General features: G+C 39.0%; 1 protein-coding gene across 1 annotated transcript in view; it reads right to left on the minus strand.

Annotated features, from left to right (window-relative positions):
• Positions 1-16146, minus strand: part of LOC105999793 (spermatogenesis-associated protein 31E1-like) — a 34766-nt gene extending 18620 nt beyond the window's left edge. The window contains exon 1 of the mRNA XM_013034918.1: positions 16045-16146. Within this exon, the coding sequence (XP_012890372.1) occupies positions 16045-16146 (102 nt within the window). The remainder of the gene's footprint in view (positions 1-16044) is intronic.
• Between the last annotated feature and the right edge of the window lie 342 nt (positions 16147-16488).

Raw genomic sequence — 16488 nt, forward strand, 5'->3', positions numbered from 1 at the left:
ATTTAATTTCACAGTTATTTTAACAACTGGTTAACTTTCCATTCTCCTAAAGAAGTAGTGGAATGCTATACATTGACAAGTACTTGGGCCAGATGCAGGCTTGACCTATGGAAACTATCATAGAAAATGGTGCGACATTACTGACTTGAATTAATTCTTTTTGATTACTTTTAAATTTTCATTTCTCAATTAAGTTAGGCTACAAAATAGTAAGACAATGAAGCAAATGATTGCGGCATACATAAAATGTGCTAATGCTAAGGATATAAAAACATTAAATCTTTGATTATTGTAGCATTATTTAAAACTTAATTTATCCAAGGGGAGCATAAAGTACAAAGGAAAAGGGAATGGGAGTGAACAGCAGGCAACAAGAAATAAAATTTCTTTAATGTCTAAGTGGATCAATAACCATAGTGTATATAAGTAGATTACAAGCATTGATAAAAGCCAGAAATTATCTGACAAAACAGGTAATCCAAATAAAGTCATCAGTAAAAAATTCCGATAAGGCAAGAAAAAGAATGGAAAAATCATACATGTTGCAAGATAGCTAATCGCCTGCTAGTCATTCAATAAATGGTACCTATTTCCCAAGTTCTTTTTTGTGTGTGTGGGTCCTGAACTCTGAGCCTGGACACTGTCCCTCAGCTCTTCAGCTCAAGGCTAGTGCTCTACCACTTAAGCCACATCGCCACTTCCAGCTTTTTCTGCTTATGTGGTGCTGAGGAATCCGAACCCAGGGCCTCATGCATGCAAGGCAAGCACTCTACCCTGAGCAATCTTTCCAGCCACTTCTCAAGTTCTTATTCTCAAATGTGAGATATTTTCATGTTCAAGTTATTAGGTTCTTCATTTTTACCATTCAGATTTAAGACCAAACAAAGAGAAACACTTTAGGAAATAGCAATGTTCTCTTCTATACAAGGTCAACCGAGCAAAGATGACAAATGCCATCTATGTTGCATTGCTCCTCTCCCATGGCCCAGAGATCAGTTTAAAAACACACCAGGCTGTTCTCTTCTTCCATGCAGCCTGTAGTCTGTCACTGACTACAAAATGAGGAACAACGGCATCACTTGTTATGCAAAGACTTTAGTCTAGGGGATAATCTCATAGCTCTGTGGAGGACCTCCATGAACATTCATGTTGGGCTTCAGAGGGGGAAAAAGGTTAAATTTTTCTGACTGACACACGAAAATGTGGCTATGTGTCATACAACAATAACATTCATCAAGTCCTGTAAGAAGATGATGTTTCAAGAAGCTTCTTTTATAACCTATTTTTAGCAAATATATAAAAATATTAAGGACTTAGGGCAAGATAGCGACTGAATGACATCACCTGGCATGCTCTCTCACAGAGGGACCTTATTGAACAGATGTTCTCACACCTGAATCCTCACAGAGCGCTAAAGAAGGTAGTGCTGAGAGCCAAGTAGTTTTTGATTCCATCAGCATCCCACAAGCTGACCTGTGACTGTGGGCAATGTGTTCTCAGGGCTAGGGCACAGAAGCATGGTGCTGCTGAAGCTGTATGACAGGCAGAGCAGTTGTTGTGAGAAACTGTCCATACAGAATGCCTTGGGATGAAACGCAGGTCCTTGGAATCTGACTGAGCACTACTATCAGCTCCAGGTCCATCTAGGAAACTGCAGCAACCTGATCTAAGCACTCACCTGGATAAGACTGTGCTAATATAGACAACACCTTGATGTGGACCAAGGGTATGGTTAAAGTCTGAATTCAGGATGAAGTGAGAGTGGGGGCTGAGAGCCACAGATTCCAGAGCCTTCACTAGAGATTGTATTCACATCTCCTATCCCAATTTTGAGAGAGCAGCTCAAGAGTATTCCAAAGTCAAATCTCCAGTTAGGCTGCCACCTACCAGACTCCAACTTGGACTTTGATGAGGAAAACAAACCCAGCTGCTCAGGAGAGCAATGGAAAAATGATTAGATTTGGTCATTGTAAGAGCCCTTGAAACTGTCTAAAATCAACTTAGTAGAGTTGTGTAAAAACAGAAGCCAGATCCCAAAGGAATCCACAGGACCTAAGGCTACATAGGCAATGTGTGTGTATATATGCACTTATATGTGGATGTGCCATTTTAAGATGCTTCTAGCAAACAAAGGCAGGCAGAAGGAGGGGACACGGCCTGGAAAAGGATGGTGGGAAACGCGTGCACTCGAAGTGAAGTGTTCCTTGGGCAACTTGTGCAGGAGGAGCAACAGAAGAGGAGCTGTGTGGAGATAGGATGTGCTATGTAGCACAACCCAGAGAATTATCTATTATTTGTCCAGTGAGTAATTAGTGATTAAATTATAGAGGGTCTCAGTGACAATAAAAGTTTGCAAGTAAGAAAAAAAGGGAAATTGCAAAACTTTTATGTTAGCGTATTCTTTTTACTATTCATTTCATTTTATATTTGCCAGTATTGATTGGTTTTTCTATATTTGATTTGAGTAATTTCACACTGTTTTACTTTCCTTTTTAGCACTTTCTTCTCTACTTCTTTCCTATGCAGTCATTGTGTATGAGCCATGACACCCAGATTCCATTACTAGATCTTAAAGTGTGTTCTCTCCTTTCCTCTGTTATCATCCTCTGATATTCATAACTTTCTGTCTACATATTTTCTCCCCATCAATAATCCTTTGTTAACTATATTTCATGGCCAGGTTGGTTTTGCTTGTCTATTAGCTTCTCCTCCTATTCTTTTTCTCCTTTTTTCCTCATTATAATAATAACTATGTCTTTCCACCTATCTCAATTTGCCTTTTTTTTCTTTTTTTTTCCTTTTGCTTGTCCTGGGGCTTGAACTCAGGACTTGGGTTTTGTGCCTGAGCTTTTGTGCTCAAGACTAGCGCTCTGTCATTTGAGCCACAGCTCCACTTCTGGCCTTTTGGTGATTAATTGGACATAAGAGTTCTATGGATTTTCCTGCTGTGGTTGGCTTTGAACCTCTATCCTTAGACTCAGCTTCCTCAGTAGCTAGGATTCTAGGTATGAGCCAACAGCACCTGGCTCATTTTGCTTTTTAAGTTGCCCAGTTCAGTAGCTTTAGCCTTCACCCTTGTTTTCCTTATAAAACCAAGTATCTTCTACTATTCATTGATATTTTATTTTCATCTACTTTCACCCTTTTAGGGCTTCCTATATCAGACAAAAAAGAAATCATTTTTCTTGTAAAATAGTCTTCTAAAGGTACTGGAGCAGTACTGCTGATTGTTCTTCAATAACAATTGCTGTAATCTGAAGATTGTGGTACACTAACTTCAGTAGCTTCTGTAGATAAGTTAACTCTCCCTGAAGAGAGTAGGGAACCTGTTCCCAGTGTCTTGATCCAGGTGATTAAATGACTTCTAACTCACACTCCCCCAATATGATGTTGTGAGAATCTATATTAAGTTCTCTATATTTATTTGGCAAATAGACTGCTTATTAAAATGCATTATTAATTCTTCTAATAGATCTTTTGACTTAATTGTTGTGAATTGTTGTTCTGCCATGCAGTACAATTCATACTGATTATTTTATTTTTAATTCAAGCATTTCATTTGTACATTATCAGGTTTATAATGTGCCCAACAGTAATGATGGCACTTAGCATCCTATTAGTAATAATCTAATTTAATCACTTCAAAGTTGATTCTTGGATGTGAGTGATAATGTCTTTGCCACATTAAGGATGTATTCTTTTCATTTTCCACTGAGTTATAATTATGATTAGCAGAGCTAATGATTATCAAATGCCATTTTAAAAGATTCTATGTTCTCATTGAGCTCTTCTTCCTTGGAAACAACACAATCAGATATCCACAATAAGTTAAAGGTAGTGTTTATTGGCCCAGAGAAAAACCTGTGATATCTATCAGATTTGAATACTTAACTTTACAAAGTATTGTGTGATCCTCTGTGTTTACCTCGCTTTTCTGAGCCTCCTTAATGTTGCATGAGAATATGGATAATATTTACTCCTGCTTCTTAGGGTTAAGTGAATGGAGAAATCATATTCAATGTTTAGCACACTGCCTGGCTTATTGTTAATATAGATAACATGGTATTTGATATTATTTTTAAATGAGAAACAGATTCAGTTTAATTTTTATGTATTATTTTCACTTCTATTCCCATAAATAATATTGTTCTATCGAGTGTTTATGTTACTGTATCTTTAATAGTTATTTATCTTCAAGTTTTATCTTTAAGAATGAAACAACGTTTAGTATTACTGCCATTGAAAATAAGAGATTTAGCCGGGCGCTGGTGGCTCACGCCTGTAATCCTAGCTCCTCAAGAGGCTGAGATCTGAGGATCGTGGTTCAAAGCCAGCCCGGGCAGGAGAGACCGTGAGACTCCTATCTCCAATAAACCACCAGAAAACCGGAAGTGGCGCTGTAGCTCAAGTGGTAGAGCGTTCGCCTTGAGCTAAAGAGCTGAGGGACAGCGCCCAGGCCCAGAGTTCAAGCCCCACGACCGACAAAAAAAAAAAGAAAAGAAGAGATTTAGCAATAGCTACCTGAATTCCACATTTGTTCTCACATTTTCTTATTTTAGCTTTAAACATTTGGATTTCAACAAAACACAGCTATTACAGCTAAAGGTCTCAGGATCAGCTAATGATGAAAAGCTCTGTGTGTGTGTGTGTGTGTGTGTGTGTGTGTGTGTGTGTGTGTGTGTGTGTGGCAGAAAATGACTAAACTAGTAACCCAACACTTCTTTCCAGCCCTTTATGCTAAATTCCCCACTTTAATCTGATTAAAGTGTATCAGAGATAACAGAGATTTTTGTTTGGTTTTGGTGCCAGTCCTAGGGCTTGAACTCAAAGACTGAGCACTGTTCCTCAAGGTTAGTGCTATAGCACTTAAGTCACATCTCCACTTCTGGCTTGTTTGTGGTTAATTGGCAATAAGAGTCTCACAGATGTGTCAGTTCAGGCTACCTTTGAATCACATTCCTCAGATATCTGCCTTCTAAGTACCTCGATTACCATTGTAAGCCCCCCAGTGCCTGAGTAAGAGAATTTTAAAAAATGTTTTTTGTTATTACAGAGGTGATGTACAGAAGAGCTACAGTTATATGTCAAAGAGTACATTTCCTTTTTATATAAGATTTTATTGTGAAAATACTGTACAGAGGGGTTACAGTTACATGAGTAAGGTAATGAGCACATTTCTTATCAAGCATTGTTGCCTCCTCCTTTGTTTATCTCCTACCATCCCTTCCCTCTCTCCTCCACAGTGGGAGTGTAGTGTCTTGTACATCTTATTGCTACAATGGGTCAACCTGTATCCTTATTTAAACATTTTGTTTTTCCCCTTCCCCTCCCCAAATTATACCGACATCAAATACAGTGAAAACAGGGGTTATACCATGGAGGAGGAACATACAAAGAAACAAAAAAATCACATGGCACCTAATAAATATGTTAGAAACAATAGCAAGAAAGAAAAAACCACTTGTGTCCCTATCTTGGGGTTCATTTCGCTTAACATCATCTTATCTGGTCAAATGTACATAGCTTTTGACCTTTTCTGCTTGTCCCAGACATATACTAGTTACTACAAATAAAGGAAACCATGTTTCTTTGGGCCTGGCTTACTTCACTTACAGGAAATGACGCTGTGGCTCAAGAGGTAGAGAACTTGCCCTGAGTTGAAGAGCTAAGGGACAGAACCAGGCCCAGAGTTCACCCTCATGACTAAAAAAAATAACTCAATAATTTTTTCCAGATCTTTCCATTTACTAACAAATGGGGCAATGTCATTCTTTCTGATGGAGGCAGAGAATTCCATTGTATATATATACCACATTTTCTTGATCCATTCATCCACTGAGGGGCATCTGGGTTGGTTCCATATCTTAGCTATGGTAAATAATGCTACAGTAAACATAGTTGTGCTGGTAGCTTTCTTTTTGGACAATATCACCCCTTCACTTACACTCTCCCAGGGATTTGTTGGTGGTGGTGGTGGTTGTGGGGCTTGAACTCCGGGCCTGGGTGTTGTCCCTCAACTCTTCAGCTCAAGGCAAATGCTCTACCACTTGAGCCACAACACCACTTCTGGTTTTCTAGTGGCTTATTGGAGAGAAGTGTCTCCCAGAATTTCCTGCCCCTGCTGGCTGGCTTTGAACCATGATCCTCAGATCTCATCCTCCTGAGTAGCTTGCTGGTACTTAGCAAGATTATATTTTAATAGCTATAGCATATCTCTTTGCACCAGCACAGGGAACTTCTAGGAGAATCAGAATGGAACAGACTAGAAAGATCTCTCCCCATGAAAACTTGTGGTCCTGGGTGTGGGAACAATTAATAATAACTCCAAATGATTGTGTTAATTCTCCCTGTAAGCATAGAGAAGCCAGAGAGGCAGACAAAGTTCTTTCTTTCAATAAAGCACAGGAAGACTAGAATGCAAGAGGATCTTGCATTACTGCTGGGTGCCAGTTGTTCATTCCACTGACATATTTTATAATTGTAGCTACTCAAGAGTCTCAGATCTGAAGATTGCAGTTCAAAGCCAGGCTGAGTAGGAAAGTCCCTGTTACTCTTATCTCTAATTAAATACCAAACACGTTATAAGTGAAGCTGAGGCACAAGTGGTAGAGTGCTAACCTCAGCAAAAAAGCTCAGGGACAGATCCCAGGCCTTGAGTTCAAGCCTCTAGACCAGCACACACACACACACACACACACACACACACAATATTAAGTAGAAAATGTGTAAAACTAACATAAAAAAACATGATTTCTGAGATAATAATTCAGAAGGAGAGCTGAAGAGGAAAAAATTCATTGACCCTCTGAACAATTAGAAGGGGAAAACAGAGATAGATTATAAGATAGGAAAATATTGCATGAGACTTAAAGAATATGACCAGGGCAATTTTTTTGCAAATAATGGTATACCAGCATAGATGGAAAAGAAAAAAATGAAATAATAGGTTAAAATATCCCTGAATTAAGAAATAGCTGATTAGGTGTATTAAAAACTCTGAATTCGGAGGACAAGATTGGACTAGAGTAACATAATTTTGGTTACCTAAAGAAAAGAAAATTCATACAAAATTCCATAACATTTAGTTACCCAAATCGCCAACATTTCCTGTTTTTTTCCTTTTAACATTGTTAGATGAAGGACAGTGGAATAATGTTTGGATTTCAGAGGCAACAAGACTGCAATGTAATGAATGCTACCGTATTTAGCCAAGGTACCGTTCCTTTATTTACTTGTTTGTTCATTTGTTTGTTGGTTGGTTTTAGTTTTTATTATAAGGGTGATTTATAGAGGGGTTACAGTTACTTAAGTCAGGTAGTATATACATTTCATTTTGAACAATATCACCCCCTCCCTTATTTTCTCCTTTTCTCAGTTTAGATAGCAAAATAATTAATATATATATAATTTCACTGTATATGACTCGTATCTGTGTCTAAAGCAAACATTGAAATACAGGCTGAAAATAACTTAACAGTTGGCACCAGGTGTTAGGAATAGATGATGAGTATGATATGAGTACATATATGAAGTAATGAATGAATGATAGAGCAATAGGTCAGCACAATCATTGTCTTTAAAATATCAATAGTAAAAGAACCAATCAGATGGATGTAGTTATAAATGGGCAGAGCCCATGAAAGGACATGTAAAACAAACCCTCTAATTTACTAAGGAAAAGAATGAAATAAAAAACAAAAATAACAAGAAAAGCAGAGGGGACCAAGGAGAACTTGACTATGTTATAAATAACATTATTTGCACAATATAAAAAGAACTATTTCCATTATTTCATTAACCATGACCAGTCTGCATTTCCTCCTTCCAGAATATTTTTCAAATTGTTAAACATAGGTATTGTTGTACGGACTCGGGACCCCTGAAAGACCACCAGAGATCATGACCAATGCAAACAGAAGACCAATGCAAACAGCAAAAAGTCGTTTATTTGCAAGCTCCAGCTTGGTCCTCCGCGCATTCAGTAACCGGTGACGCTAAGAGGCCCCGAGCACAAAATCAGCACAGCTTTTATAGCATTTAACAAACAAGTTTAGGGGATTTCCACACAAGCAGCCACATGATTGGTTAACATTCATAAAGACTGCATAGTCATTTTTTATTGGCCCATGTGCCGAGGTTTGAGTCCACCCTAACCACACTTCCCTTTTTCTGAACTATTGGTCCACATTTGACAGTCATTATGTTCTGTTCCTGAAACACTTGTACAATTGTTCTGTTTCTTAAGGGTGTGCAGGGTTGATGGCCACCGAGAATTGTTTTTTCTCTCTCTTGGGGTTACTCTGAGGGCAGCCCAGCACAAGATGGTGGGGTTAATCTCAAAATGGAGTTACTTTAGCTCTTCAGTATGTTACTTACACAGAGCACATTAAAAGTGATTCCAGGCATGAGCCACAGGCCATGCTTGTAATGTCAGCTGGAAGCCAATATCTTAAACATTTTAGTTTTATTATTAGCTCCCATTAGTTATATGGAAGGGCATTCCATTGTTGCACCCATACATGTTCACAGTGTATTCCAATCAATCTCACATTCTCTTTCACTTTCCCTGCACCTCCTTTTCTCACTACCTTAAACAATTTCATTGTTCTTTTTTTCTTTTTGTTGTGTGTGTGTGTGTGTGTGTGTGTGTGTGTGTGTGTGTGTGTGTGTGTGAGTTGTTGGTCTTGAACTCAGAGTTTGGGCATTGTCCCTGAGCTCTTTTGCTCAAGGCTAGCACTATACCACTATGAGCCACCGTGCCACTTCTGGTTTTCTGGTGTTTAACTGGAGATAAGAGTCTCTCAGACTTTCTTGCCTGTGCTGGCTTTGAACCACAATCCTCAAATCTCAGTCCTGAATAGCTAGGATTATAGGCATGAGTCACCAGCATCTGGCTAGTAACATTTTTAATAAAATAAACATTGTAAACTTTTAACTTGGTATTCATCTTGTTGTGAAGATAAAAAAGTCAGCAACTAATTCAACATATTCTTTTTTTTTTTTTTTTTGTCGGTCGTGGGGCTTGAACTCTGGGCCTGGGTGCTGTCCCTCAGCTCTTCAGCTCAAGGCGAGCACTCTACCACTTGAGCTACAGCGCCACTTCCGGTTTTCTGGTGGTTAATTGGAGATAGGAGTCTCACAGTCTTTCCTGCCCGGGCTGGCTTTGAACCGCGATCCTCAGATCTCAGCCTCCTGAGTAGCTAGGATTACAGGCGTGAGCCACCGGCGCCCGGCTCAACATATTCTTGATATACAAATATATATGTAGATAAATTGAAAACAGATGAGTTATTTAATATAAGCATTTCTTTATTGTCATGTATAAATATATTATGAGCATGCTTGTACCTATCTGTCCATGCATTGTCAAAGACCCTAGACTATGATTTGCAATATTAAATGAGCAACAGGGAGTCCTAGATTGATGAATGCATTTTTTTTTTGGGTTGGTTGTGGGGCTTGAACTCTGGGCCTGGGTGCTATCCCTCAGCTCTTCAGCTCAAAGCTAGCACTCTACCACTTGAGCCACAGCGCCACTTCCTGATGAATGCATTTTTTGTGTAGTGTTTTGTTTTGTTGTTTTAGGGGGTTGGGTTTTTTGTTGTTGTTTATTTTGGTGCTAGTTTTGATGCTTGAACTCAGGGTCTGGATGTGTCCTGGAACACTGTTGCTGAAGGCTAACTCTTATTCACTGGAGAAACAAACACTTCTATTTCTGCCTTTTTAGTAGTTCATTGAAAGTCACAATCTTGGAGATTTTTCTTGTCCAGGCTGGATTTGAACCAGATCTCACCTTTCTGAGTAGCTAGAATTTTTAGGTATGAGCCACTAGCATCCAATGGGTTTTGTTCCTAAGCTCCTTATGTATTTCTGGTCATTATATTTATCTGGCAAAGATTTTTCTCCCATTCTGTAAACTCTTTTTTAACTGTGTCTGGATTTCTATTCAGGAAGTTCCTGCCTGTGCCTGGGGTGGGATGTGATCATAGCAGGGTCCTAATTCCCACATGTATATATGCAGAATTCAGATTTTGCAAGGGTAGATATCAGAAAATGCAGAGGAGCAATACACAAGAGTGATAGCACAGAGAAAAAAGGAGGAAGAAGAAACTATCTGGAAAGACAGGAGAAAACATGAGTTAACAGGAAAAGAGAAAAAATGAATCTGCTTTTCTAGTTGTAGAGGATGAGATTTCCTCTCAGCGTGCTCTGGGCTACATGGGTGTAGCAGTAGTGCGGGAGGAGGAACAGGACTCTGCCTCTTCACCTCTTGCCCTTTTCCCTGTTCATGTTTCTCTAAGAGAGCCTTGGAGGCTCCCCAGGATGAGAGGTCTGCAGCTTCTCTGGCTCTGAAGTTTCTTTCTTTATGTTGTCCCTCAAGGGGTGACCAACTGTGTGTCTCTTAATTCTGACACTGGATTCCCAGTGTCTGGGGGAAGCAGGCTTCTCCGCAGCAAGTGCCAGGAAGGTTTTCCAGAGTTTGAAATGGAAGGAATTTTGCTTAGCGTCATCTTACATAGTCATATGTACATAGCTTTTGACCTTTTCTGCTTCTCTGGTAAGATTATCCTATACATATACTAGTTATTGCAAATAAGGGAAACCATGAGACCTGTGATTTTTTTTGTTTCTTTTTTTGTTCTTCCCCCATGGTATAACCCCTGTTATCACTGTATTTGATTCCGGTGCCCTGCATCCTGTGTATACATTTTTCTAATTTGGGGAGGGAAAGGGAAATAACAAAATGCTGAAACAAGGATACAGGTTGACCCATTGTAACAATAAGATGTACAAGACACTATGTTGAAAACAAACTTTACAATTTGTCGGGAGGGGAGGGGATGGAGGGGTTGGGGAGGTGGGGAGGGAAGGGATGGTAGGGGAAAAACAAAGGAGGGGGAAACAATGCTCCATAGGAAATGTACTGATTACCTTACTCATGTAACTGTAACCCCTCTGTACATTGTCTTTAGAATAAAAAATACTTTAAAAACAAAGAAAGAAATGGAAGGAATTAGCTCAGCATTAGCTTAGAGGGTCTTGTGAAGATTCCCAAGAGATTGCCTTTGGGGACCACACCCTCCAAGCCCACCTTGGGTGCTTTATTGTACAGAGTGGGAGATGAAGGGAGTGCTTCTGGGTCTTCCCTGGTGTTGACATAAGACTATCTCCCACTCTGCTTTATTTCCTTCATGCTACACGAAGCATCTCTGTCCCCATGGGTTTGGTGTCAGGATCTGTGCCCTTTCACTGCTACTCCATTCTGTGACAGGACTGCCTGCTAGACTCTCCTGACTCACAGATCACAGAGGTTCAGAGGCATGAGGCAGGTTGTAAACACATCCTGATGTAGCATGATTCCCTTGCTCAGAAGGCTGGGGTGAAGGGTGCTGCTGCCACTGTGAAGGAGTCACTCTGCAGAGAACACATGTGCAGTGAGAGGTTCTCCTGGGTCAGCCAGATGGGCTGGCTACAAGCAACTCACGGCTCTGCTTTCCCTGAGGATGAGCACACAGGGCTTGCAACTTACGCCTTCACAAATGTGTAAATGTATATTTATTGGTGAAAGTGATACATTTTATTTCATTTTTTCTCTCTATGCTTGCTTGGGTTCCTTTCCAGGATCCATTGATTCAGTGACTTCTGGATCTGTGTAATGGGTTGTTGTGGGGTCAGTACTTTCTGTCCTAGGTCTTTTGTGGGTGTCTGTGTGAAGAAATAACAAGGATCCAACCACTCATTCCCAAAATGAGGGAAGCAGAGATCTTCTGTCCCTCATTTCAGGGAACATCTTCAATATCTAAAGCTTTGGAAAGGAATATTTTGTTTTCTGCTAGTCTCTATCTCTTCTACTCTTTGGCATCTTTGCCTAAGCTAGCCTCTCTTTTCATTCATGTACCTGTTGCTGGTCCCATAAAGGAGGATGGCTGTCAGCAGTGTGGCATCCAGCCACCTCCACAGAAACTGGGTTCTTACAGGGTGTGTGTGTGACATGGCCTCTGTCCTCCAGACTGCAGCTGGAAGACTCAACCTCACCTGATACAATGGCTTTCCTAATTTCATGGGCAAAAGGTAAGTAGGAAGAAATGCGATGAGCATCTCTAGACACAAATGATAGTAAGACAAGCTTGAGAAACACTGAGCTGGAGTGACTGGGAGAGAGAAAAGGGGAGGGAGTTGCTAATATTTCTCAAAGTGATGGGATCCAAAAAAGAAGAAGTCCTGGTTAAGATTTATTTAAGGTTAAGATGTTATACAGAGGGGTTACAGTTACATGAGTAAGGCAGTGAGTACATAACTTGTCCATCATTGTTACTCCTTCCCTTCCTTGTTGTTGTCCCACTATCCCTTCCCTCCCCCAGCTCCCACACTTTTGCAGCCTTCCAGGATCACAAAGCAAGAGGATGTGTGAAGACTGAGCTAAAATGAGGACACGAAGCAAGGAGGAACAGACAAGGCTGGTGGAAGAGCTGGCCTGTCATCTGGGAGCCTGTCCATTCCTACAGGAAGATGGATGCTGAACTTTCTAATTATATAGCCTAACCATTCCCTACTTTTGCCTAAGCCATTTTGAGTTTGATTAAAAATCAGTTGTGATGTAGTAATCATATAAAATGAGGAACTGTACCAAAGGTAACATAAAAAACGTTGATCTATGAACTCACCACTCATGTCTCATTCTGTGCTAAATTTTATTTTGTAATTTCTTCTTCTTGAACTCTGGGCCTGAGGACTATCCCTTAGCTTTTTCTCCAAGGTAATTGTTCTAACACTTGAACCTCAGCTTAAGTTCTGGCTTTTTGGTGGTTACTTGGAGATGAGTCTCGAGGAGTTTCCTGCCCAAACTGGCTTTGAATATTGATCATCAGATTTCAGCCTCCTGAGTAGCTAACATGAGCAACTGATGCCCCTCTCTCCTCATACTATCTTTGCAGATAGTGAATCCCAGTCTTTGGGAAGACCCATTTCAGGTCTTCCTGAAGCAACTTTTTAAAAATGTCTTTTCCCTTCAATCAATAAAAAAAATTGTTAAATTGCAAAAAAGAAAAACATATAACAGGGAAGATAATTTTCTATCACTTTCTGCATTAGTAGCCCCTGAGGATTCTGACTCTGCTCCTGTTCTTGGTCCTTTCTGAAATTTATCATCACCCTAGTGGTTTTGTGCTTTACTTGAAATTCTTTTCCATTAGAGATGGGGTTCTTGACTGATCTGCTTTCTAAGCTCTTTCTTTTAAGAAAGGTTAAATATGGCATCTATTTGACATTTTTCAATCAATTTCTATTACTCCAGCATAAATAGTAATTTATTCATAAATTAAATTTAGTTCTCTTCATATTGTCTATATCCTACTAAGATTATGAGATTTATCTGTTTATATGAACATTGTTTTATTTAACTTTGTTTCCCCAGGCTCATCACAAAGATTAATTTAATTTCCTAGCAAATTTCTTGCATATCTACATATTGCCTCAGCATTTATGAATAGAAAAGGTAGTTAATTATCAGAATGGTAGCTTCAGAAGCTAAAGAAAAATCTTATCCAAGTGGGAAGAGGCTCAGAATTCCCTGAATGATGAAATAAAGCTTCCACATACAAGCAGTTATGTGAGAGTGAGTGAAGTGTCTGTGGGTAGTGAGAAAACCTGCAGAAAAGAAAGGCAATGGTACTGAGGAAGGGTAATTGTAGGAGCCCAAGAGCCCCCAAGTCATGTTCTACTGCATATGCACACACTGGGACCATGTGTCACACCCTACACAACTACTCCACTAACGGTTGCAGAAATACAGCGTTGTAGTGCAATATCAGGGTAATTCATTCCATAGACTACTAGCAGCATAAGCTTTTGTGAAGCTTTAAAAGTACTAGATTTGTGTCACATCGTGAGACAATTATACATTAGCATTACATCCTGCCTCTTTTGTATTGTGTCTTCAGGCAGAAGCAATATTTCAACTATGTATACATTGGACCTGAAGATAACTTATAGTATCTGTATTTATATATTTATTTTTTATCTTCCTAACTTTGTCTAGGTTTGACTAAACATAGTTTTAAGTATAAGAAGAAAATATATCTGACAAGATTAAATAAAGAATCAGAAACTGAGATGAACTTGCCCTACAGAAATGAAAATGCATTTTCTTGTGAATATGTATTTGGGAAAACTACATAGAATATTGATAGAATGATAGAATATTGAGAATGTGGAGAATAATAACATTAAAATGCCACTTAACAAATTTTTTAAATATACCATGTCACAGAGAAAAAAATCCCATTGAGTAAAATTAAATTACTTCTTGTTTCCACTATACTTCATCTAAATAAAAATGAATTAAAGTGTTTAATATGAAAGGCATTAATATTCAGGCACTCATTTACATCTAAACCTAGTATACCTTTTAAGCCTAAAATTATTGGATAATACTACAAAGAAAAAGACTCATTATTGACAACTTCAAACTTTAAAATCTCTTTAACATCAAATGCAGACAAATTTTAAAGGTGAAATAAATATATAAATATATATTATATTTAATATATTTAATATATTTAATATATAAATATATATTATTTATAATAACAACAGCAAAACAAATGCCATTATTATAAAATTATACCTAGAAAGCAACCTGAAAATACAATTTTGTGTGGTGGAACAGATTGTATGTATGTCAACACAAAAATAGAAAGCAAACGTGTAAAAGAAAAGTTACCAGTTATAAAATGACACAATGGAAACAATATATTTAAATTTGATTTTCAGTTTTCAAGTCACCTAGAGAAAATATTCCTAATTGTGGAATAAAAAAGATAAAGAAACAGAAATAAACTAGTCCATGTCAAAATTCAAATTAATTCTCCCTATTGAGGTAGAAATTTAAAGGTAAATATTTTTTAAATTGCAAATATTTATTTGATACAATAATTCTACTTCTAGGATTTTAACTTAAATATTTAATAACAAATGCTTCTGTGAGGTTACTTGCAATAATATTTACAAAAGTGAAAATCTAGATATAGTAAAAATTGGTAATGGATCAAATGCTTATATCTTCACAATACGAATATCGACCTCTTTTTTTAATGATTTTTAACGACGCAAGAGCTGCCATGTAAGTCATATGTTACATGAGAGATCCTTTTGTGTAATATCTCATTTCATTCTCATAGTTACTAGCAAAAGTAACTTTTCTTGTTTCATCCATAACATAGTGAAGCCTAGAGAAGTTAAAATTCTTTTTTTATTTTCATCAGTAATTTGTGACACCTGGGCCAAAATAGACAAAAAAATTGTTCCATGGACTCTTTTTTTGATCTCATCAAGCCTGTCAGTGTTCACACTGCAGTATTGTGAAAGCAAACATGACATGGTGTTTAATCAGGGCAACATCTTCATTAGCAAAGTGTTTATTGGAAATGATTTCTTCCTGGATTCAGCCCTCGCCTACAGCAAATATCTTAATTTCCTAGATGATTATTTCTGGCCTACCAAGCTGGACATCAAGCCTCGTGGCTTTATTGGATATTTTCAGGTTTTTCTCCTATGTAGTTTTGGATGGTGTCAGTTTCTGCTGACCCTACAACATCCATCCCTCCCTGGTAGCCAGGGAAACCTTGATATCAAGCTAGTCCAGATAAGTGCTGGAAGGATGCTTTGTAGAAGAGGATTGTGGGGTTCATTGAAGAGGACAACGATGTGATGGCCATGTGGCTGGATTGCATTTCTGAGTAGTAGCACTGGAGGAGCAGTTAGGCCATCAACTGGTGGTGTTATGAGTACTGGGACACTCCACGAACAACTATTGTTACATTGTCCATTAGAGACACCTAGTGTGGAGTGAAGGATGGCTCTTGTATTGGAAAGATCTCCAATATTGTGGTTTGGTCTCTGCATAATCTGGGACTGTGAGCTTGAATTGGCAGGTCCTCACATGGCAGAAATTATGCCACTATGTAGCAGATTATTAGAAGCAGGAGGCATCTGGTTCAATGCAGGCTGGTTCTTCACTGAGACAAGAGAATGAAAAGTTGATACCTGTGAAGGTGGTATTGTACCCATAGCATCATCATCATCCGAGGGTTGTTTAGCTGGTGAGGAGGCATTGCATGCAGAAATGGGGACAGTGACTGAGGCCATGTTGGAAAGGACAGAAGGAACTGCACACATGGGAATAAACACACTGTGCTGGGATGACATTGGTGGACCAAGGACAGCTCTGAGGCACAAAGGATTGATTAAAAACTAGGAAAGGATAGGGGACCGTAGGTTGAGGTAGATTAGTGGAAACTTGCCCCATCATGAGCTGCCCCTGGTCCAGGCTACAGGGGACTGGAGAAAAAGGATAAGGTTGGGGTAGAGGGAAGGTCCTTGGGGACTGGCCCATTCAGAACATGCCCCTGGCACAAGATGTAAGGGACCTGGGGGAACTGATAGGGTGGGGTATAGGTGGGCTGGTAGGTACTGGCCCATTCAGAAGGT

This window comes from Dipodomys ordii, unplaced genomic scaffold (genome assembly GCF_000151885.1).
Source record: "Dipodomys ordii isolate 6190 unplaced genomic scaffold, Dord_2.0 Scaffold201, whole genome shotgun sequence".
Taxonomy (NCBI): Eukaryota; Metazoa; Chordata; class Mammalia; order Rodentia; family Heteromyidae; genus Dipodomys; species Dipodomys ordii.